The sequence below is a fragment of the Aphelocoma coerulescens genome, chromosome 1A (assembly GCF_041296385.1).
Source record: "Aphelocoma coerulescens isolate FSJ_1873_10779 chromosome 1A, UR_Acoe_1.0, whole genome shotgun sequence".
Classification (NCBI taxonomy): Eukaryota; Metazoa; Chordata; class Aves; order Passeriformes; family Corvidae; genus Aphelocoma; species Aphelocoma coerulescens.
Genome location: NC_091014.1, coordinates 15196417 through 15219479, shown reverse-complemented (window position 1 = coordinate 15219479; position 23063 = coordinate 15196417). Strand labels below are relative to the sequence as shown.

The window sequence follows — 23063 nt, the reverse complement described above, 5'->3', positions numbered from 1 at the left end:
AACAAGCTCATCAATTCTATTAGGACTTCTAGACTTATGTAAGATAAAATGAATATTTTATATGGGAATTGTATTGACTTAAATATGTTCTTGAGCAGTCAGTGGGAGACTTTCAGAAGAATGTTTTTCATATGTGTATGTTTAAAGAGTAGAAAGGAAAAACAGGTTCAGTATGGCAAAGTTTGTATGTCTGGAAAGATTTAATGCTATTGTGTATTTTAATTTAAAATGTAGTAACCTTTTCCTATATCCAAAGTCCAGAAAAGGCCTTGAAAGATTCACTGCAACAATATGAAGCTGCCTATCTGTCAAAATCCTTATCTCGACTGTTTGACCCCATCAATCTTGTCTTCCCTCCTGGAGGTCGGAATCCTCCCTCTTCTGATGAGCTTGACAGCATCATAAAAACTATAGCTAGGTATGTACATATAAGGCATTGCAAAATGTAATACTCAACATGTATTTTTTCATAAGTTACAGTTTTAGAAATTAGACTTCCTTAGTGGTAAAAAGTTGGTTATTCTTTATTTATAAAGCAGGTTAGTGCAAAAATGAAATCAGAATTTAGGATAGGGTAGGATAGGATGGGATAGGATAGGATAGGATAGGATAGGATAGGATAGGATAGGATAGGATAGGATAGGATGGGATAGGATAGGATGGGATGGGATGGGATGGGATGGGATGGGATAAAATAGAGTAGCACACAATAGAACAAAATATTTCAGTTGGAAGGGACCTAAAACAATAAATCCAGTCCAACTGCATGAACACTTCAGGGCTACCCAAAAGCAAAGACATGTTAAGAACATTGTCCAAATGGCTCTTAAATGCTGACAGGCTTGGGGCATCGACCACCTCTCTCAATAGCCTGTTCCATTATTTGAACACCTTGTTAAGGAAATGATTCTTTAGTACTGAGTTGGAACCTCCCCTCATGCAGCTTTGAACCATTCCCACACCTCCTGTCACTGGATCCCAGGGAGGAATGCTCAGCACCTCCCTCTCCGCTTCCTGTGCTTAGGGAGGTGTAGAGGGCAATGACGTTGCCCCGCAGACTCCTTTTCTCTGAACTAGACAAGCCCAAATCCTTACCATCCCTCATAGGACAATCCCTCCAGTCCTTTCACCAGATCTGTTGCCCTCCTCTGGACACATTTAGGTAGCTTCACATCCTTCCTAAATTGTGGGACGTCAAACTGGACACAGTGTTCAAGATGAAGCTGCACCAATGCTGAATACAGCAAGATAAGCACCTCTTTATTATTACTGATAATAAACAATGCATTTTATTATTTATTTTCTGTATTTTGTTTTTCTGGGATAAATGAAATTTTAATATAAGTTTTAATGTTTGAGCTTATAAAAGATCAGGAAGAGAAACTTTACACATACTGTAAATGTCTGGTCTCGTAATTATTCTGACTGCCTCAAAGAGAACTGGTAGTTGCTTGGCTGCAAGTGGTAATACCTGGTGTAAATACTTAGTTAAAGTAAAACAGCAAGATAAAAGATAAAGATGACTACTCCAGGTAGAATTTGTAGAATGAGATACTTAAATTACCAGTGGTGCATTTTCCCTCATAAGGTTTTGGTAAGGTCTACTCTGGTTAATAAAGTCTGAAAATAGATGGGCAGTATTCACAGTATGTTTGTGTGTGTAAAGTATTAAATACTGACACAATACTTGTGACTGGGAGTTGCAAATGCTCAGAACATGTCTGTTGGTGTCTGATATTATTTTGCTTCTCGAAAAAGCAAAAGGAAAACGACATGAAAATTATGAAATTTCAGCTGAGTTTTCCAGAGTTACCTTTAGATAATGGTGTTTGGGGCCCTAGAGAGTTCTCAGAGATTATTCTAGGTTGGGGTGCCTAATGATTCTCCAGCTCTTGAGAGAGGTTAAACTCACCACAAGCAACATGATGGTTCTTGTGCTTGCCTGTCTTCAGCAGAGCAGTTTTGCATGCAGCCCCAGCTGATGAAGATCTGGGGACGTTCATGAACAGAAAATACTGGAAATGATTTAGAAGTCTTTTCCTTCTTCATTTGTTCCCTGTCATTCCTTTGGGGCCTCTTTTACTATAAAGGATTGCCTAAAACACAGCTTATTAGTTGTGTCAAGCTAAGGCATCCCCTGGGTATTTCTGCACAGCTCATGTAATTCCAGAGTTGAATGACTGTGTATTCACCTGTAATGTTTGAAGGCTGCTGCCAAAGCTTGAATGTAGTTAATTGCTGTCAATATTTTTGAATGGCTTACTAATAGTGATTTCATGCTGAAGTGTCATTCCTAAACTTTGCTCATTTTTACTAGAATAGGAACACTGCACATAAAATTCCCAAATGACTTGTTAAATTGTAAACTGAATTACGGTGCGTGGAAAGACTTGGTTGTATGTGTTACTCTCTAAATTGACGTGCCACGTAACTGGGTATTCATAGTTAATTCTTTATCGATTCAATACAGCACTGTTTAGTCGTTAATTGAGATTTGTAATCTTTGCTTCCAGTGAGCTGAATGTGGCTGCTGTTGATCCAGACCTGAGTCTAGCTGTGGCCAAAAATGTGGCGAAGACCATTCAGCTTTACGGTGTAAAGTCTGAGCAGCTTGTAAGTAATTTTAAATTTCTAAAACCTAATGTTTTTTCATGTACAGTGTTCTGGCTTTTGTAGATTTAGAACATAAAAGTAAAGCAATCTAGACAGACAAAACCTTCCAGTTAGCTTTCCATTGTATTTATGAACATTTTCAGTTAAATTCTACCTTCAGACAAACTCAGTCTACTGATAGCAGTAAAATTTATCTGTATAACTCCAAATTGAATTTGCCATATTAATTTTTAAATTGTAGCTGTCATTAAGTAAAATCAAGATTGTTAAATTCAGTTTCTTATTAACCAACATTTGATATTACATCAGTTACATGATACAGCATCTTTATGGTATTGAAATCTGGACTATTCAAATACAATTTTTCATTACTTGCGAGAAATTTTGGGTTTTTCCATATATTTATTATTTGACATACATTTAACTGACCTTTGATTTGTTGGCATTTGTCACATATTTCCAATCATTTACCATGCAGTGGTATCTAGTGTTAAACTGAATAGAAGAAGGATCCCTAAAGCCTTATCTTTTGGGTAAGAGCCTTCAAAGAGCCTGTGGATAGTACAGTGAATGTTGTCATCATACAAAAAAAAATTTCAGATGAACAATTTTCTCTTAAGGACTTTTGCTGAAATTGTAATGGCTTTTTTATGAAGAGATGAAAATTAACTTCTGCAATATGCAGACCCACCAGAAATGACTAACTACTTGTATTTGTAAACAAGATTTTCACTTAATAAACAACATTAATTCTGACAGCAGACTCAGACTCCAGTAACATTCATTTACTATATGTTTCATTTAAAGAAAGATGCTTACTAATATTTTTTGTACCAATTGGCTACAAAACATTGCAGCAATTTAGTTAGTATGGTTTCTGTTTACCTTTCACACATCTGCTGTCTCTAAATAGCTTTGAAAAAATTGAAATTCAGTAACACACACTTTGTTTACCTTGTCTGTTGGATTGTCTTGGAAGTTTGCAAACTTGGTGTACGGAAAAGGTACATAGGTGAAGCAGTCATGAAGGCCATAAAGAATATTTTAAATTTTAAATAAAAGCAAATGTTGACATTATTTTGTTAGCTGTTTAAAGCATAGTGCTTAAGTTGGGTCTGCTTTTAAGGATATCAAATCATGGCTTCGTATTTTCAGGATGAAATTTGCTTATGACAGAAATGAGGATTTTTAGTAGGTTGTGAGAATCATCATAGGTAAAAAAAATACATTGTTGTCTAAATATCATAGAGTGTAGTGTCAAATAGTGGCATTCAACTGGAAAAAAAAAGACCCATCAGCTGTAACTGTGAAAGTACCAGGGTTGTGCTCATATTCTCTGTTAGAGTTTGAATCTGGCCAGGGGATTCTTTGGAAGTGAACATAATTTTGTGATCAGACAGCTGGCAAATTTTTAAGAAACCCTGAAAAAACCAAGATACTTAGAAATAAGGTGGTAAGTATATTATTTGTGGCTTTGTGTTAGCTAACATTAAAGTAAAAGAATGTAGAAGAAAAGAGGGAGTGTGAGCCCTTGAACTTCTTGGATTTGACAACTGAAGATGCAAACCTGAAACATTGAAAAGCTAAGTGATGGGATTAGTCAGGCTGGCAGATGAACATCAATGTCCTTCAGGTACATACCTACATACTGTAAAATCATATCAAGAGTATTGCACAGCTACCTTTTTTTAAACTTCTTTCTTTCCTTGCTGATACACATTATAAATTTAAAAACCAGAAGTGCTCAACACAGTTGCCAAGACATAAGTGCAAGAGCCATCTTTGAGGTGCTGAAATATCATTCCTAGCCTCCAGCTGCCTCTCCAGCAGGGCACGGCTCTCCCACTTGTCCTGTGCCATGCTTGCCAGCCCTCTGGATATAATCTGGAACAACTTAGCCTTTTTTTGGTGCCTATTTTTGGACAGACAGATTGAGCCTGAATTGTGCACCATGTGTAGAACAGGAGCTATGTCAGACAGCACTGTTTCATTATGTTTTACTGGTTTAGCCAAGAATGCAATCTTAATTCAGTCTTGCAATCCAGCCTCCAACAATAGCTTTCTAAAGCTGAGAAGGGGACCATGTAACATATCCGCTCAGATGCTTCATGTCTGATAGCTATAGTAGAGCAGTGCTAGAGATGGAAATTTAATTTCCTGGAGGAATATGAAATTGAGTTCTCTTCCAAATTAAAAGTAAACAAAAGCATCTCAGAATTCTCAGTGAAGGAAGATGGGGGCAGGAGACTTTAAAAAGTAATTAAATTTTTTTTTTTAATGTTGTAATATTGCAGGTAGATTTGAAAGGTGAAGAACTGGAATATGCAGTTCTAAAAATGTTGAGACATTCTGATGTCAGGGTTTTTATTTACTCAGTTTCCCAGAACAAGGAATTGCAATTCACTGAGATTTCATCACTGTTTCTCCAGATATCTTTAAGTAGACAAATAACAAGAAAAATGTTACTCAAGATTCAAAGATTTTACCTTTGAGCAAAACCAGCATCTGTCAGTCTGTGCATACAGTCCTAAAGCTAAGACGACTAAGAAAAAATGGCCTCTTCCTGTAAATCCAAAACATTTGTCTGTGTTATTTGTGGCTTTGTACCCATTTCAGCTTTCCCCACATCAAGAACGTGCTGCACCTGAGACCTGTTCTTGTATTAACTGGTTCAGAGAAGATAAGAAATAATCTCTGGAAGCAATATGTAGATACATTCTGCTGTTGGGTGAATCTTTAGTCAACCCCTTGCTGATGCTTGATGTGGTTGGTGTATACCATGCAGCATTCAGAATTATTGTCCTAATTTCACTCAGTGTAATTGCAGATGTTCTCAGTATACAGTGTTTGAAGGGATAATTATACATTGCACTAGATTTAAAAAATATTTCTGTTAATTTAAGAGTATTAGCTTTCATCACCCATCGTGTTTTGTGGTGCTGAGAAAGGATGCTTGGTATATTTTCTCTGTGCCATTATAATCTTGTTTCTTCTTATCCACGTTTTCCTTAAAATAGATAGGCCAGACATCTTCATAATGATTACAAGACACCACCAGATTTCTGTTTAGTCACCATTTCCACAACCTTCTCATTCCAGATTGGAAAAGATATTAACAAATCCGATCATCATGTTTTGGATAAGAATAAAATTTTCTTCTTCTGCATTTGCACCTTGCAATCCAGTGCATAGATTTTAACAAAAGGTCTGCTTACTGAGCCAGGTTTTGTTCAGTGGCCACTTTTTCTTGCAAGTGAGGTAGCCTAGATGAAAAAGAACACTAACTTTTCTCCTCTCTTCAATTCCAGGGGAGTCATCCATTCCCATTTGCAAATACTTTAAATCACCTGTCTTGATTGATCCATACAACATGTTGTGCTCTTGTTTAACTGGACACATCAGGAAAATTAGCTCTTTCATGCAATGCTTACAATAAGTACAGTGAAGGGAAGAGACTTGTGAGAAGGCAGTAAGTTGCATTTCCTGAAAACAAAATTGAGTAATTTGGGGTGTTTATGAGGATCCATGCTCCTTAACAAATGATAGGAGCTCATAAATCTGCTTCCTAGAGATATTTTTACCCATTTGTTTAACTGATAGTTGAGAAGTGTAAAAAAGAGCTTATAATAAACTCAGCAACATCTTTATTAAATGCCTTTGACATGGCAGCAGTAATTGTGTGGCAGGATCCTCTAGTGCAGTGATCTCTTAAGATTTTTGGTTATGCATCCCTGTCAGTATAAACTTTTTGAGCTTGCACCCTCATTATATGTATACTTGTTTATTTATAACTTCTATACATGTACTGTTGAAGTTCTGATATTTTTGTCGTGCACCCCACTGTATTGTCTTGCCCAGTCCTTGTGGTGCATGTGCCCCACTTCAAAGACCACTGCTCTGAAATAATACTCTGCAGTAATCTTCCATAATAACAGAACAGACTTTGTCTGTTAATTTTTGGAAAAGATGCCTCATTGATTGCAGTCTTTTGAATTAATATTTGATTTTGTTAATATGCTACTTTAAATCAGATTTCTTATTTATCTATAGAAAAATGAAAAAGATGGTAGCCTGGTGATTGAAAGAGAAACAAAACTGTGTTTCCCCAGTTGGTTACCTGTAATTTTGTCATTTACTGAGCTGAGTTTTGAATGTACTTGAAATGTTGTGGTTTCTCTTTGCTATTGATAGAGCAGTCATGAAGCATTGAGGGTTAAAAGCTCTGAAATTTACAAGATATGTAATTTTGCCAACAAGCAGAAAAATAAATTGCAAGACCCATTGTCCCTTATAGATACTGAAGATGGAAGAGCCCTCTTTGATCCTCTAGTCTATTACCTTCCCAGCACAGGACCGTTTGAAACAATATTTGTTGTTGGGGCTTTTGTTGCATTCTTTCTGGTTTTAGAGTGATGATTTCAGTTACCTGAATGTAAGTACTGCCTGTTCTCTTACTTTTGTGCTGTTTCTGTTCAGCTTGTCATGTGGGTGGATTGAAATACACTAACACACCCACCAATTGCACATAGATGAAATGTGTTGTGCTGTGAACATGAAAATGCAGTTGTTTAGAGAAGGTGTGATTCTCCTACTTTGTGAACCTGGCGACCTCTACCAGTTTCCTCCCTAGAGTTATAGTCATCCTGTCAGACTGTCTTTATTAATTTTGATCAGAGTCCCAGAGCAGTCCTTCCTGCCTTGTCTGATGGAGGCTGTGTCTTGCTGACTCCTCCCACGACAGGGCATCACTAGAGACATCATCAGAGACGATGTCATCTGTTGGCCAATAAACAAGCAAAGAGTCATTTGCAGAGGCAGGATTGTAAAAATGAGGTTGTCCACTTGCTTTTCAGAGCAGGTGGGGGCGATTATGCTGGCAAATTCTGGTGGATTAAACTATCTTAAATAACATTTCTATATGAGGATATGTAATGGTGTGCTTACATGATTTAGGCAGACACAAACTCACTCTACTGTGTTGCCAGATGGCAGAGCACATTTTAGCTCCACTCCAGTCTGTGCTGACCAGTTCAGCTGTGGCATCTTGCCGAACACGACACTCACTCAGCCTGGAGCACAAGCAGAGAAAGTTCATGTCTGCTTGAAGTACAGACAAAGCAAGACCCTGCATGGCCATACTAAACTAGGCAGATTTTTCCTAAGGTTAGGGTAGAAAAGGCTAAAATCAGTGGGAGCTGTGAATGCCTATAATTGGAGTGTTTCCTAAATTTGGAATATTGTATTTTATGGAGTAATAAGTTTATCTAAAAAAAGGGATCTTTCCAGCAGACAAGAGGCTGCAGGCAGATGATATAATGGAGATCTTTCCCACTGTCAGACTTGTAAGCAATCATAGAGAGGAAGCCCTCAAAAGGTGGAGATGGAGAGTGGGTGTAATGAGGGAGGAAGGAAGTAGAGAATTTGAATATTTTTTTTATTCTCCTAACTCAGTGTGGTTAAACTGATGCCATATCTCACAAAAGCTGATGAATGAGGCAGAGGTCCAAAATACAGGCTGAGGGCAGTGCTCTGGGAGAGCTGCTGACCTGTGCCCTCAGCTACTAACCTGTCCTTTACAGCTCATGCTAGAGACTTGGCTTCTCATCAGGATTTTAGCCTGGGCAATGGCTGTGGTATTTGTGATTATCACATTTGCCACCTGGAAATTTTTAAGCACTGTGCAGAGAGCACAGTCCTCCCTGGCATTCCGAAGAATTCTTCCCTGACCTTCTTAAGAAAACATAAGACAATGCTTGGTGTATTTAACGTATTTCAAAGTTAAAATGCTAAAGATCCAGTAATAGAAGCAAATTTTGAGATTAAAGAGAATACATAAGTGTCTCAAAAATTGGAGTCGCTGCACCAAGGTTCAAATATTTGTCACATATCCTCAAAGGGCAGGACATTGAATCACCTATTGGTGACCTCTACTACTGGACATGCCAAGAGACAAAATGAGAGAGAATTTGTTATTCTGATCCCAAAAGTGATGGATGACTGTACACTTCAGACATAAGAACATTTGTGTGGATTTTCCCGGGTGACTGACATTTTAAGATTCTGGATTGTTTTGAGGGAAAAGTCAGCATCAGCTGATATCTGTGATATAGGGTGTATATATATAGAAGTAGGCAGCTTCTTTCTCACTGTCCTGGATCTCAGTAGTATATTGGGATTTATTTACATTTACTTTGGTAAATATTTGAGTTATGTAATGTTATGCATGGCTCTAGAATGTGCATCAGTTGCAGAGCACTGGAGCAGTAATATGAGCAGTAATACATTGGCACAAAAAGTTTCTGGGGAAGTAACTGGGAAGCTTTGATTTAGCCTGATCCTGTTTTTGAATGCAATGGTGAAACTGGATTTCAGATGTTGTGAAACAATTCTGAATATTTAACTGGCTTAATGTTTAAATGTAAAGTGGCTCTAACATAAAAATTCTATGATTAAAATTAATATACATTATTTTTAAACTTCTGAGGGTTTACTGAGATCTACTTTTCAATTAACTGGTACTAGATTGTGTAACTAGGAAAATGTTATTGGAAAGTATTATTATCTGTCACAATGATGAGAAGCATGTGCTTGATGACAGGTTTTTTTTTAGTGCATTATAATTTAAGAAAGTAAATACCAAAAAAGAGCATAAGCAGAAAAATGTAACAATTCATTGTTGTGTCAACCCCTTCTTCAGAGGCAAACACTACATACATGCATATACCAATCACTGACTGCTTGTCCCCAAGTGGTCTGGGTTTGCTTTTTAAAGAGAGTGTGGGTGTGGAAAACAAGTAACTGTCCTGAGAACAATAAATGTAAGTAAGTAAATGAGCTTGATCTCATCTGTGTGAAGGCAAATTTTTATCATCGAGGCTTGTTCTGATTAGTGTTGGCCTCACTTCAAGGTGGATCAGCAAAACATGTTTTGTTTTTGCTGCAGAAGGGCTGTGTCTTGAATTGCTCCACACTGTCACCCTGGTGTTTGTATTAATGTTTGCCTCTCTTGCTTGAGAGCACAAGGTCAGCAAAGGTTTGTGACTTGCACTGAGGACTTAAATTGCCATCCCAGCTGTGAACATCCCTCTGAGATGGGAGGGTAACAGTGATGTCTGTACTAGGGGAGCAGAAGGCGCCTGGAAACACCCCGGGGCACTGTGGCCAGTGGGGCCAGGCAATGCCTCCCAGCTGGGGGTGATGCCTTTTCCTGGTCTTAAAATCAAGGGTCAAACATGGTTAGAAGGGAAAAAGAGATTTTACCTTGGTATTTATTTTAAGGATCCTTAGGCGCACACGTCCAGGTTGAATGCAGCCCAATGCACACCGCCAAAATGCACACCCCCAAAAGATCTGGTATAACATTACAGATTTTACTAATTAGCATATCTATCAAAAATTCCCCAGTGAGAGGCTTGAATGAGCCCTCCCCCTCCCCAAGGAGCCTTCCCCTGGATGGTTCTATCTTAGTTTACAGAATGTATTCTGGAGAGGACCTTGGGGTCTGGGGCACACTGATCCCTAACTACGAAGCTTCTAAAATGTTGAGTCTCTTAGCTTGACAAACAAGTCCAGGAATGTAGACAAAAAGCACTAAGAATACAGAAGTTGTAAAAAGGTATAACAGGGGTATAAAAGAAAAGGCAAAAAAACTTCATGGCGTCAGGGAGGGCTACCCTTCCCCCAAGCAGTGTCTGGCTGCCAGAGCCTTTCTGGCAATAGTCTCTGCAGGACTGACTCTCCTGAGCTGTGGCTGGAGACTGGGGAAAGTAGCTGTTGGCCCAGGCCAAAAATTTGCTGATGGGTGTCCTACCAGCTTAGTGATGCAGGCAATCACGTGCCAGATCCAGGGACCTTTCCTGGCACCCTTTAATTCACAGCTATGGGTGTAGCCAATATGTGACTGAGACTGAACAACAGCGAGATGCAAAATCTGTTCAAGAGGAAGCTTAAAATGCTGACAGATTGGAGTAATTTTTTTCTTGCATCTGGAATCCATACTTCCTTCTGCTGTAAACAAATCTCTAAGGCAAAAGTTAGGAGATGTGATTTCTTTTGTAGTAATATTGCTTTTGTTCTTAAGATTTTCTTAGATTGCCAGAGTTTCAAAATATATGCTTTCCAAAACATGTTTTTCTGTCTGCAGTGCTTGTCAGCTGAGCTTGACTTATTTTCGTATAGCATTTGGTGTTTCTACCAGTTTTAGACCTTGAAAAGAGTACAGTTGTCTGTGGCATTGTGGCTAATTGGCAACTCCAGTACTACTGGATGGGTGCAAGAAAGCTCTTGGATGTTAACTCTTCAGTGTTCAGCTCTTTCTTCCAGTAGCCAAGTGTTTCTTTGAGCCAACTCAGATGACACCTTTTTGCACGCCGGTGCAACCAAGCCCTTCTGTAATTTAATATTCTATTTTTAGTGAATGGAATGGATGGAGATACAGGCTGAAGAACATCTATCTGTCATGTTCAGATATTTTTAGAGCACTGATCTTTGTAATGCTGATCAGCACCAAATGTATTACATAAGATTAGCATCAAAATATATACAATGGAAAGTCAGCTCTGCTGCAGTTGTTCTTAAATTATTTTTAGTATTGCCCACAAAACTGGTATAACTCAGTGCATTGCCCTGCCACTGTGCTCTGTCTCTATAGGAAATACTTTAAAAGATTAATTTTATCTTTTCTCAGACCTTTTCAGTCACAGGTCTCCTTCCTGAGGCTTCAAGTAAGATAGTCAGTGATGCACATTATGAAGATTTTAATAAATGCCCACTTTTCACCAGGACTGAAATGGAGACAAATTTGTCTCTCATTGTCCTTCAATCCAATTTATATTAGAACTTGTGATTTGCAAATGCAAGATTCCAAATTCTGTTTTACTTACATTTCTTGCTGTTGTGTTCTTTCTTGGTGCTCAGGTGGCTTCATCTTTGCTGTTACTCAAAATGATATTTTCAATTTTCAAATTTTAGTGGGTACTCAGAATTAATATCTTCTTATTAAATATATCTGGTTTACTAGCTAACCATTTCGAATGGATTGGACCAGATTATTTGGAAGATTTTTTGAGTTTAGAGGCAGAGTGTAAGAAAACAAACCGTATTCTTCTCACACCGCTCTAGAAAAAAGTATTTTTATGTTTCAAGTTTTCTGAAAAAGCTGATCCTTTCTTTTGAGTATTTTTAAAAACTACTTTGTAATTACTGACATTTAAAATAGATCTCAACTTTCTGCATATCCATCCCATCATCATAACTATTTGTAGCAGATGAGTCTTGGGTTTTTTTCATTATTTCTTTCTTAGTGGGTTTATGGTGCATCTGATATATTATAGTCAATAGAAAAAAATTGCTGTTTGTTTTTGATGATGTAGTTTTGAAAGTGTAATGCTGTCATGCCATGTCTTTACAGATCTTTCAGGACCTCTCTTCCTGAGAATGCAATCAAATGTGCTCTGATCTTGGTTTTTATTACTACTGTTATAAACAATCTCTACTTTATTAATGCTTGTCCTTGGTGGCTTGTAAACATGGTTGCAATAAAGAGAATGAGGAAGGAGAAGGCTAGAATGCCAGATGGAATAAAAACCCAACAATTAATTCAGCTTAAAACACTGAGCTGAGAAAGAGACTGAGTCTTTACAAGGAATTTTTGTAATGTCATTTATAGAAGAGAAGGTGTCTGTCATGCTTGATCAGGGCAATGAAGATTTAAATAAGCTGTTTTCAGAGGGTTATTTAGATGATAAGCAATATGAATGGCATATTTTTGTCCAGAATCTAAAAGACTAAGTGTATTATAACTAATCCGGAGACTATATTGGAACACCTCAGCTTAATCAGTGAAATTATGAAAAGTAGAAGTGCAAGGAAGGATGGGATTTAAAAGTTAAAACATTGCAATGAGAAAACACTTGGATGAGAAGGATTGAGTCTTAGTTTTCTCTGAGTATTCATGGGAGTAGGGTTTTTTTTCTGAACCTTTCAGTCTGTCCTTAGTGGTTGACTAGGAAAAGGCAGAGAGGGGCTGGACTCAACACGTTCTCCACTGATTTTGCCCCAGTCTGTCTAGTGGCGAGACAAATATCCATAACATCTTGCAAGAAAGATAAATGTTGATACAGGATGTCTGTAATTCTGGTTTCTCCTAGGGAAATGAAAAGAATAAAGACCTCATTTATGGAGGAAAGCATTCATTGAGTTGACATTAGTCATATATATTTCAAGGAGAAATGTACCTTACACTGTGCAAAAACACTTTTTGGCCCAGTTAATTTATTCAAGTTCCTCAAATGAAATATGCTGGAGTAGCAAGAAAATGGATGTGAGCTGCATCTCTGTTAGGATGTTTACTGATGTTTATTGACATAGCTGTGTGGTTTGGGGTATGTGTGTTGGCTTTATTCCCACCCATCCTCTTATGTGGCATAGTTAAATTCATCTAGCTGAATAATTCAATCAAGTAGGGGAGAGCAGGGTGGAGAGGGAGAGAGAAAAGACCTCCTGAAACCAAATTCTTATCCAGTGAAGGGATAAAAATGCCCTGGAATTCTGGCATCAGATTTAAACCCCAGCAAATTTATGAGGCCTGTGGTGGTTTTGAATTGAAAAGCATGATGAATCCTTATTGTAATGACATAAAGTGTATTTCTGATTGCCTTTTTTATTACGTGATCTTATAAGAATTAATCCATGTCTCTTATTAGATGGTGTTATATTGAATTGTAAGCTTTCATTTGCGGGTGAATCACTATTCAGGACATATTCCAGCAATGAGATTTGTCTGACAGTTCCAGGGAAACGTATCTCGTCCTCCTGTCTAAATGTCGAATATTGTGAACTTCGGAGGGAAGTATGAAATCTAATAAGCTCACAAATCATCAGGAACAGTAGTGAAGTGACACCTCAGGAAAGGTTTATGTAAATAACGGGTCAGTAACAATGGTGTAAGTAATGTGAAGGATTATATTTTCCCCAGTTCTTTTTTGAGATACGTGAATTAATTGTATTGTACCAGTACCTTGAAGAGATGGTATTACTGTCAATGAAAACCTTGTATCCATGCTATTTAAATGAGAGAGCCCAAAAATATGAATTCAATGTTTGGCACATTAAAAGAATTCATTAATAGGTATTTAAATAGAATATGTGGGAGACTATTATATAATAAAATAATTTCAGAATAATTACTATTTCACTGTACAGTAATAAAAGCTAAAGATGGCAGTAGGTCTAATTTAAAAATAATCAGAAGTCAGGTAAGGTTTTGTAATTTATTTTTCTGATAGAAAGATGAGAAGAGCTTTGTTGAAACACTCATTAGGAAGCTACTTATATTGGTCAAAGAATACTTAGAAATATCTATCTGATAAATCACTTTAGAAAGCATTTAAACTTTTAAAACTGGAATTAAAAATCTGGAGGAGAGAGTTAAATTAAATAACTTCATAAAGGATGTTTTTTTTTCACGTTGCCTTTTGCTGGTTAGATCGTGACTCACATAAGAAATGTGTGATTTTTTTTTTAATTGTTTTTTTTTTTTTTAAGATATCCTGACTAATCTCCAGAAAAAAATCATCCAAATATAAAAGTCTGGTTTTGGGAGTACTGTGTACTTTATTTTATCTTGCTAGGAAGTTGATTAAGACTTCTTTAGATCTAGTATGTTGTTTTGCTAGCATGTAGAAAAAGAACGTGATGGCACAATCCTTACAGTATTTTGTTATAGTAAGCTCTAAGTTATTTCTTAGCAAATTAAATTCTGTGATTCATAAAAGGACTTGGTTAGGTGTATGTTGATATCTATATGGTAAAGGATTTGGAATTTTTCAATTTTGGAACAGCTCCAATGAGAGTTGGACCATGTAGAGTTCAATCATAGACTTGTGCAGGGTGGTAATATTCTAATCTCAGTTAATGCGGGACTTGATACCACAAAAGGCAGATGACAATTCAATAAGTTGATTGTATTTTTTATGTGTAGGTGAATATCACCCTATCGTGTTGAACTTCTCATGTGTCTTGGGGATGGATGTCTGCTCTTCACCTCTGGAGGGGCATTCTCAGTAGTTGGCTGAAACCAGGAGCTAATGGGATTACATATAAGATATGACTAATCATTCAGTCATTAATTTGGCAAGCATGAAAAATGCAAATGTTACAGTCAGAGGTATCAGGATCAACACACATTGTCCTTGAAATCCTCCTCAGACTTGGCTGGATAATAGAAGGGGCTTAATTTTCTGTAGTTGAAAAATTACTCCAAGTGTTTCAGGTTTAGGATTCTCTGAGATTCCTTAAAGGAACTGGTTTTATGAGTGTTTTCTGATAGCAGAGCTGTTTTAAAGCAGCTCATTATTTAAGCACCATGAACTATTACTCACTTTTGATTACTTGTACAGTGCTTTTCTTCTCGGATGATTCAAAGACTTGGAGATAAATCTTGTCTTTTCTGTTACAGAAAGACCATTTGCTGTTTTTCTTCCATTTCTTTGGCTTTTGAAAATATTAAGGAAGAAAAACCAAAACAAAGCAGAAATACCCCTGAGGAAATGGTTCAATGATTGCTGCTTCTTCTAACATGAATAGTATGAGCGTGATGTTCTGTCTTTTTTCCTGGTCAAGGACTTAACTGTCCCTTCAGATTTTTCCTCCAAAAATAATGATTGCATTTTCTGTAAGATTTTTAATTTCTTCACCTACAAACTCCTTTTCTATATTTCTAGAATAAAAAATTTTCATTTTTCCGTGGAAGCTAAAAAAAAAAAAGATATTCTGGAAGCTACAAGAATGTCCTGAAGGTGCAATATGCATGTTATTATGTACATTTTAAATTATTGCCTGAACTCACAGCTTATTCCTTTCCTCACGTCTTGAAATATTTCTTCTTTGCAAAATTAGAAGCTGCTCCAAGAACATAAATTCTTACTTAAGATTTATTCTTAAATTTTAGTTTTTTTTTTTTTTTTTTTAAGCAGAACATTCATATTAATTTATCCTCATCAGTCAAGGACCTTATTTCCACTGACAAATTCATTCAAATCCCACACTTCGAACCTTTAAATTCTGTCTCTTCTTCTTGCAAATTATCCTCTAAGTAGCTAATATAATAAGTGGAATAGCTAATGGAGTTCAGATTCTTCTGTATTTTTCTGCTAAATGGTGTTTTTTTTACAAAAAGGAGCAAACTGATTCTACTAAACCTGTGTGTTTTTTAGGTGGAAAGAGATTGTAAAAGGTACCTTCTGCAGTATGGAAAACATTAAACCTAATAGTAAATCATCCCAATTATTTGTAGTTTATGGGAGAAATCCCAGGGCCAAGGCCTATTGACTCAGAAACTCTCTAAATGGATTCTGTGCTTTATAATAAGTTGTTATGATCAGGCAGGAGGCCAAGTACCAGATGGATTGATTGCCTTCTGCCAGAGGTATGGCAACATCAGCTGCATCTATTAGGAATGCATTTATTGTTGAAAATGTCAGCTTGACAACTGGAGTTCAGTTTGTGCTATCAAAACACTCTTTAGTCTCGTGATCCTGGAGTTAGATTGAATGATTTGTTGAGAAGCCCTACTTTAGTCTTATTTTAGGATCTTCTCCATACTCCTAAATTATGATGATGTTTCCTGCTCTAAAGAAAATGGATTTGCTGAGGCTGCTTCAGGGAAATCAAATAAATGGAGCTTTCCAAAACTGTCAATAAGGATGCACAGGAGATCTTAGTTACTGAGCGTGAAACTGAAGTTTTTCACAAGATATGTAGTCTATGAAGGGACTACTAGCAAACCAGCTCACAAATCAGTGTCTCTTCTGAGCTGCCACCTGTTGAAAGAGAGGAGTGTTAGTCACTTTGAAGCACTAAAAAAATTACAGGAAAAGATGTATCAATAGACTGAGCTTTCCTAGAAGAAAAAGACAAACTCAGTTAGCATTTTATTTATAACCCAAGGGAGAACTGGTGATTTCATTCATGGCCTAATCTAAATTCTGCATTCATTGCTTCATGGTGAAAACAAGAATTTAATCCCAAAGCAATCTTATCATTGCACATGTCTCAACATGTGAGATCAAATCCATGCTGTCACATTTCATGTCTGTTCTTAGGCATCAAACACAGAAAAGTGTCAAATCCAGAACATTTGATCTGGTTATTTCCAAGACATATTTCCAAAATAGGTCTATGCAAAGGGGTGCAAATACATTTATAGGGTGAGAATACATCTTGCATGACTACTAGGGATCTGTGCTACTGCTTTAAATTCCTTGTATAGGTAGTGAAGGGAAGTAGGCGCATACGGGGTGCAGGTGCTCACTTCCCAAAGCAGGGGCTTTGAAATAGCCTAGGTGAATTACTCAATGCAAGTTCTTACTTCTCTGCTTCGTGGTTTCCTGCCTGTGGTCAGGTGAATCATTCCTGAAATTTTCTGCTGTGGGCAACTGACTGACCCAAGATGAGGCACCTGCACTCTCTGGAGGTGAAGCAGTGTAACCATGTAGCTGTGCTGAAGGATATAAACAAAAAGAAACTATTTTTCATAAGGACTTCTGAATTCAGTGAGAGCATTCATGGCTTACACTTTCTCAACCATGCCAGAGTGAAGTAAGTTAGATGACCTTAAGTCAGCTTGTTCCCCTTCATGACACATTTTTTGTGTAGTGGTTTCTACAAGTGTCCTTTTTGTTTCAGTAAGCTACTTGATATCAATCTACTGCTTTGGTCTCAGCTTCAGTTGGATTAGATTTAAACCCCCCCAAAATTCTTCTATGCAGCTTCTTCCAGCTAGTCAGCTGCTGGATTGAACATGCACATTTCAGCCTCCAACTTTAGAGAACACACTTATATATGTCAGAAAGGCACTATCTCCCAGTGTTTCTTTCTCATTTCATTTTAACAGCTGCCCTTTCTGTTTTTAAACGTTGTGTGGGACAGAAGCTTACATTCACATTTTTTAGGGCACCACGAGACACAGCCTTTGTCCCAGTGCCTGGATACAACAGTCCTGGCTAATATTTCCTGGTAGCACACTTCTCTGCCTCACTCTTCTTCGTGAGCATCCCATGTTGGCAGCGTGCTTGTAGCTCCTGTTGGCAGAGGAAGCTCACACTGATGTGTCACCCATTGTAGAATTGATGCTTGCTGGGGAATGGGTGCCCGTGCTACTGCCCCTGAAATTACTGGAAATAGTAGACAGGCTTGAGGTAAAAGCAGAAACAATTTAACCAACTGAAGTGAAGAGTGTAAGAAATCGATTGCTATACTTAAGGCAGATACAGAAATATGGAACAATTACAGGCCTTGTTGTTGCTGCTCATTCAGTTCTGGCTTCAGCATTGTTTCTTTTCCTCTGTTTTCAGCTAGCAGGCTTAAGCCAGACTAACTCCCAGGGTGACTGACAGCTCCCTGGAGATGGGATCTGGCCTTCAGCTGCATTTGGTCTTTTTTCCCAAAATAGATTCTGATTTGGGATGAAATCACCCCTTCTGTTCCCCCTGTTTCTGCTTAGCATAATTCACCCTTCCTGGCTTTCTGCATTTCAGGATATATCTGACTGATTAAAAAGGCATCTGATTTTTTCTCCAGTGTCCTCATCAAAAAGAAGGCCTGTGGACTGTGTCTTTCAGACAGCTTGAGCAGACGTGCACAGGCTTCACACTTACTTGACTTAACCTATTTACACAATGCAATCCCCAGTGGACAGATAACAGAGGAACAGTCACATTACCACTGAGTTTAAATGCATAACCTGTGTCTAGCACAGAAATTTAAAAGTACTTTCTGTATAAAAGAGAGTGATAAATGCGAATCACTGATAAAACCTGGTATGCTGGAAAAGAAACTGGGGGATGGTTTGTGTCTATAGTAAATGGTCCATAAGCCTGGTTTCTGGGAACCAGAGAGACACAATAATGACATTTTTCCTAACTGGATGCATGGTTGTGTATAATGGATATAAGTGATGTCAAGAACTCAGTCTGAGGCATTAGAGTACTGGAATAATGATAAACTGTCTAAAATCCGGACTTTTGCCAGTGACACAGTGTATATACATGAACCAAACTGGACAGAGTGCAGAACTTTCTTGCCTTGAGGCAAAGTCAGAGAAATCATTGTGACAGCAAGAGAGACTTCTGTAAATGGTACGACACACCTGCCCACGTAGGTGCCAGATGTTCCCATGGCACACCTACAGGAGAAACGGTCCTAGGGAACCCTGGGCTGCCCAGCTCCAACTGCTACTTAAAGAGTCAAATTTTTCAGGCCTCTTTGCTTTAGACCAGTGATTTTAGGATGTACAAGGGATCAGCACATCTAACTGTCAAAGTTCAAGTGGATTAGTTAAAGGAAATATAATATGGTAAACAGTTTTGAAAAGATTAGTTGCTTTTAAGGTATTTTCAAATTTTTCCTGTGAAGCTGTTGTGTGCTATTGCTGACTGCAAGAGTTTCTTGTTATTGCAGAAGGGTTATGTTTGTACTTGTTAATGGTTTTACTTACCAGTTAAGCTTTTTCATCATCAGGAGAGATACAGTCTAATGTCTAAGAAATTGTGAAACCTTTACAATAAACTCTGAGGAACTGAAATTTAAGTGACTGGGATGAAAAATTTTACTGGTTTAATAGTATCTTTTATGTTTAATAGTTGTAAATGTGCAAAAATATAAATTACTCTGTACAGTACTTTAAAAAGTGTGGAGAAGAAGGTTATTTGTGTCTGGGAGGGTGGTCAGCTGGGTGAATGGGGTCTTTCTTTGCACAGCTGTTTTGTTATTAATCTGTGAAGCTGTAAGCGTGAGAAGCAGAATTATAAAAACCAGTCAGGTCTCTCAAACAGAAGTATCTAGAAAGAAACAGGATGTTCGTGGCTCACGTGGCTGTTCTCATCAGGGAGGCAGGAAAATGCTGACACAATGATTTATTTGTCAACTAGTTTAAAGATACATTTTTATGTCAAATAATTGAAGGTAGATTGGAAAAAGATCTTTCCTTCTACAATGGCCTCAGAAACCTATTTATCCTGAAATAATCCCTGAATTTGAAGAAAGGGAAGTGAACTGATATTGTCACCATAGTGCTGTGAATAAATCAGAGTTCCTGGGTGCTTGCAAGAACCTGTCTAAAACTTCATCATTAGCAATGCTGGAAAATACTAGATAACTGTGCTTGTGTACTGTCTGTGTTTATGCTGCATGGAAGCTATGGGAAGCACAGGAATAGTCTTTCAGTAGTAAAGATTCGTTGTTTCTCATAAGCTAAAAAATTTGTTACTATGTTTGTTTCTTTTGTTTTTAAACAATTATAACTGTATATTCAGTTTTAGTTTAGGAGCTTTCTGTATGACCTGCAACTGTGTTCAGACCCACTCCATAAAAGTCTCTTGACCATTTGCTCAGTGAGTTGAATATATTTTTACTGGGAGACTTTTGGAGCTAGGCATCTTCAGGGGTTTCCTGGAGGGTAATTCTGTATCCTGAAATATGGATAACTAATTGGGTAATTATATCTCAGTGAAGCATTCTATTAATAGGTATTCTTGCTTTAATGTTTAGATGTACTTCTAGAATTCACATAGCCCTTTGTCAGTTCTTTGTATTTCTGCAGTTTTCAGTGCACAAGAAAATTTTCATTTGTTTCCCAATTGTAGTTTATGATATTTTAAATTACAAATATATGCTGTGGTATCCTTACAAGACTGTTCCATAGTTAATGGTTATTTATGGATCACCCTGAAACTTTGATTTCTGTTGTCATAATAAAAAATGCATGCTTTGTGCAGTTTAAATATGAAGAAATATTTCTTTGATTTTTGCTGAAAGATTCATGGATAGAACTCTTTAATGACAGGTCTAGCAGTTTTGGTCCTGGTAGTTCTATTTTTCTGTTGACTTATAAGCCTCTATTATTTACAAAGCTCTAAGCCATCTATTTGAAAAAGCAGTTTTTAAGGAGAGGCTTGAATGGTTGTCAGAAGGACAGACTGAGGGCATACAGAAAAATGTACACTGCTCATAGAGAAAAGCTGCTGGTGGTTTATTGGGCATCCTCAGGTAGGTGATTTCACCTGACTCTTTGATTACAAAGTTCAAGTTTTGCTGGGACTAGGTGTCTCCAGGAGATGTGGGTCTCAGTGCTGTGGTTTGGGAGCTGAAACAGTCTCTCAAGGTTCCTGTTGCTGTTATTCAGTCTGTTTTATCTGAAGATGGAAATTCTATGAATCAAGACAAGAGTTAAATGGAGTTACCCTCACTGGGTAGTGAGGGCCTTTGGCTTTCTGCTGTGGTTGAAGTTTAGTTTGGGGAGATACATGGTTTCAAGAGTTGGTACTTAACAATTTCTGTGATCACTGCAGCTGTCCACTCAAGGAGACGCCAGCCAGGTGATTGGGCCACTGACAGAGGGCCAGAGGAGGAACGTGGCTGTAGTTAATTCTCTGTACAAACTGCACCAGGCAGTTCTGAAGGTAGGCTTCCTTTGGCATTTCTCCTCTTGCCATAATGTTACCTTCTTGCTCTATCCTGTGCATATGCTCCATTTAGCGGATGAGAACTCTTGACAAATACAGCCCAATTTTGTGTTAAGAGCTGCACCTTGCTGTGCATTTGTACAACTCTTTTGAGACTTGGCTGGCCCTTGTAAGTACCACTATGTGACAAATTGTCAATATTAAAGAATAAAGATGTGTTTATAGAGAATAATCACGTCTCAGAGCCGTTACTTCGTGAGCATAAATGATGGAACTGTTTTTTTCCTTATCTGTCTTCGTAATTATCAGCCTAATAGCCCCCTTCCAGCATGTGCCTCAGCCCTAGCTTCTGTTTTTCAGAAGACCTTCAATGCTTTCCCACATTTGTGGCTAAAATGAAAAGGGGAAGTAAATGATGAAATCAGTAAAAGCAACACCTCAAAAATATCTCCATACATTATTACTGTGACTAAAGTCTGGCCTGAAAATTTTTCAGGACTAAGCACTGTTATGAATAATTCCAATTTACTGGTTTAGTGGCACCAATTGTTACCCAGTCTTTGTAAACTAAAACAAACAGATATATTGGTAGTTGCAATTAATCATGTTTCAATCCTAGCCTTATTAGAAAAAAAAAAAGATCATGAGTATTCCTGACTCTGGATAGTCAAAGAATTTTAAAAAATGCTAAAAAGCCTATAAAATTTCCTTGGATTTTGCAAACAGATGGTAGATCAACTTTTAAGTCTGCTTTCTCTGATGTATCTAGTAATGAACCTCATGTGTCTTAGTGTTGGAGGGAGATCTGATATGATTCAGTCTTTGAGTTAAGTACTTATCTGGCTTAAAAATACTATTGTGTGGCACATTCATAACTGTAAGGAAAGTGGTAGAATAGTCCTTCAGATCATTCCTTGACTTTCAATTTTAATATTGTTTTAGCTCTACATAAACAACTGTTTAACATGTAGTGCTATGATAGTCATAATACTGAGAAAGAACAACCATTCTTTCAGATATTTGCCACAGAGCTGCTTGTACAGTTCTCCATGAATTCTATACTTAGCAGTGGGAGAATACACCAGTTATTTTTATTCTAGTTCTTTTAGCCCTTCAGCTAAATTTCAGCTTAACTCCATTGAGTCATTTCTTTGCCAAGGCAGAAGCAGAGTCCATAGGAAATCTGAGAGCAAAGGACTGATACTGATGCATTGGGAATTCTTTCTGTATAAAGCACACTTGATAGTTATCTGTAACTATGTAAACACTCATTACTAAGGATAACTCAGTATGTTTTTAAATGACGTTGAATATTATGGATTCTAATAATTTGTTGAATGCTGACTACTAACAATTACTTTATAATTTTTAGGTTATTACCAGTCAGAGCTCATTTCCAGCAGCTGCTGAGCAAACCATCACAACTGCCTTAAAGGTAATTGAATGTCCATATGCTGCAGGGATAGGGTTGAGCTTGGCTTTGTTACCCTTAAAACAGGCACTTCCTTCCCACATATTATTTTACATCAGTATATTTCATAACAGGTATACAAATATTCTGACATTTTAAATTTATTGTATCTGCAGCTACATATGTGTTACCTGTGCCAAGTCACTGCTTGAGTCGTGTTTGTGTTCAGAATATTCTCATAATGGTCAGAACATAGATGTCATCTGACTGTGAAAATAAATGTCTTTTGCTGCAGCATTCACACAGCAATAGCTGGATCCTTCATCACCCCCTTCCTCCCCCTGACAGATACATCAAATTATAATTTTTATGCGACCCAGTACTTTCCTGGAGGGGGATGTGGATGGCAGTGCAGCCTCTGTGCAGCTCTCCACGTCTGTCCTGCTGGGCGCTGACCTGGGAGGGGTTGTGTGCAGGGGAATGAAGGGCAGCTTGTGTCTGGGGAATGAACAACTGAGCCAAGTGTGCACTGAAACATGCTCATGTACAAACCAGGAAAGCCAAATTGTTGTGCACCT

General features: G+C 37.6%; 1 protein-coding gene across 2 annotated transcripts in view; it reads left to right on the top strand.

The window, feature by feature from the left end:
* COG5 (component of oligomeric golgi complex 5) overlaps positions 1–23063 on the top strand; it is a 182987-nt gene that overhangs the window by 137478 nt on the left and 22446 nt on the right. For both annotated transcript variants that reach the window (XM_068994824.1, XM_068994815.1), the window contains exons 13-16: positions 257–418; positions 2514–2613; positions 20961–21071; positions 22447–22509. In XM_068994824.1, the coding sequence (XP_068850925.1) occupies positions 257–418; positions 2514–2613; positions 20961–21071; positions 22447–22509 (436 nt within the window). The remainder of the gene's footprint in view (positions 1–256; positions 419–2513; positions 2614–20960; positions 21072–22446; positions 22510–23063) is intronic.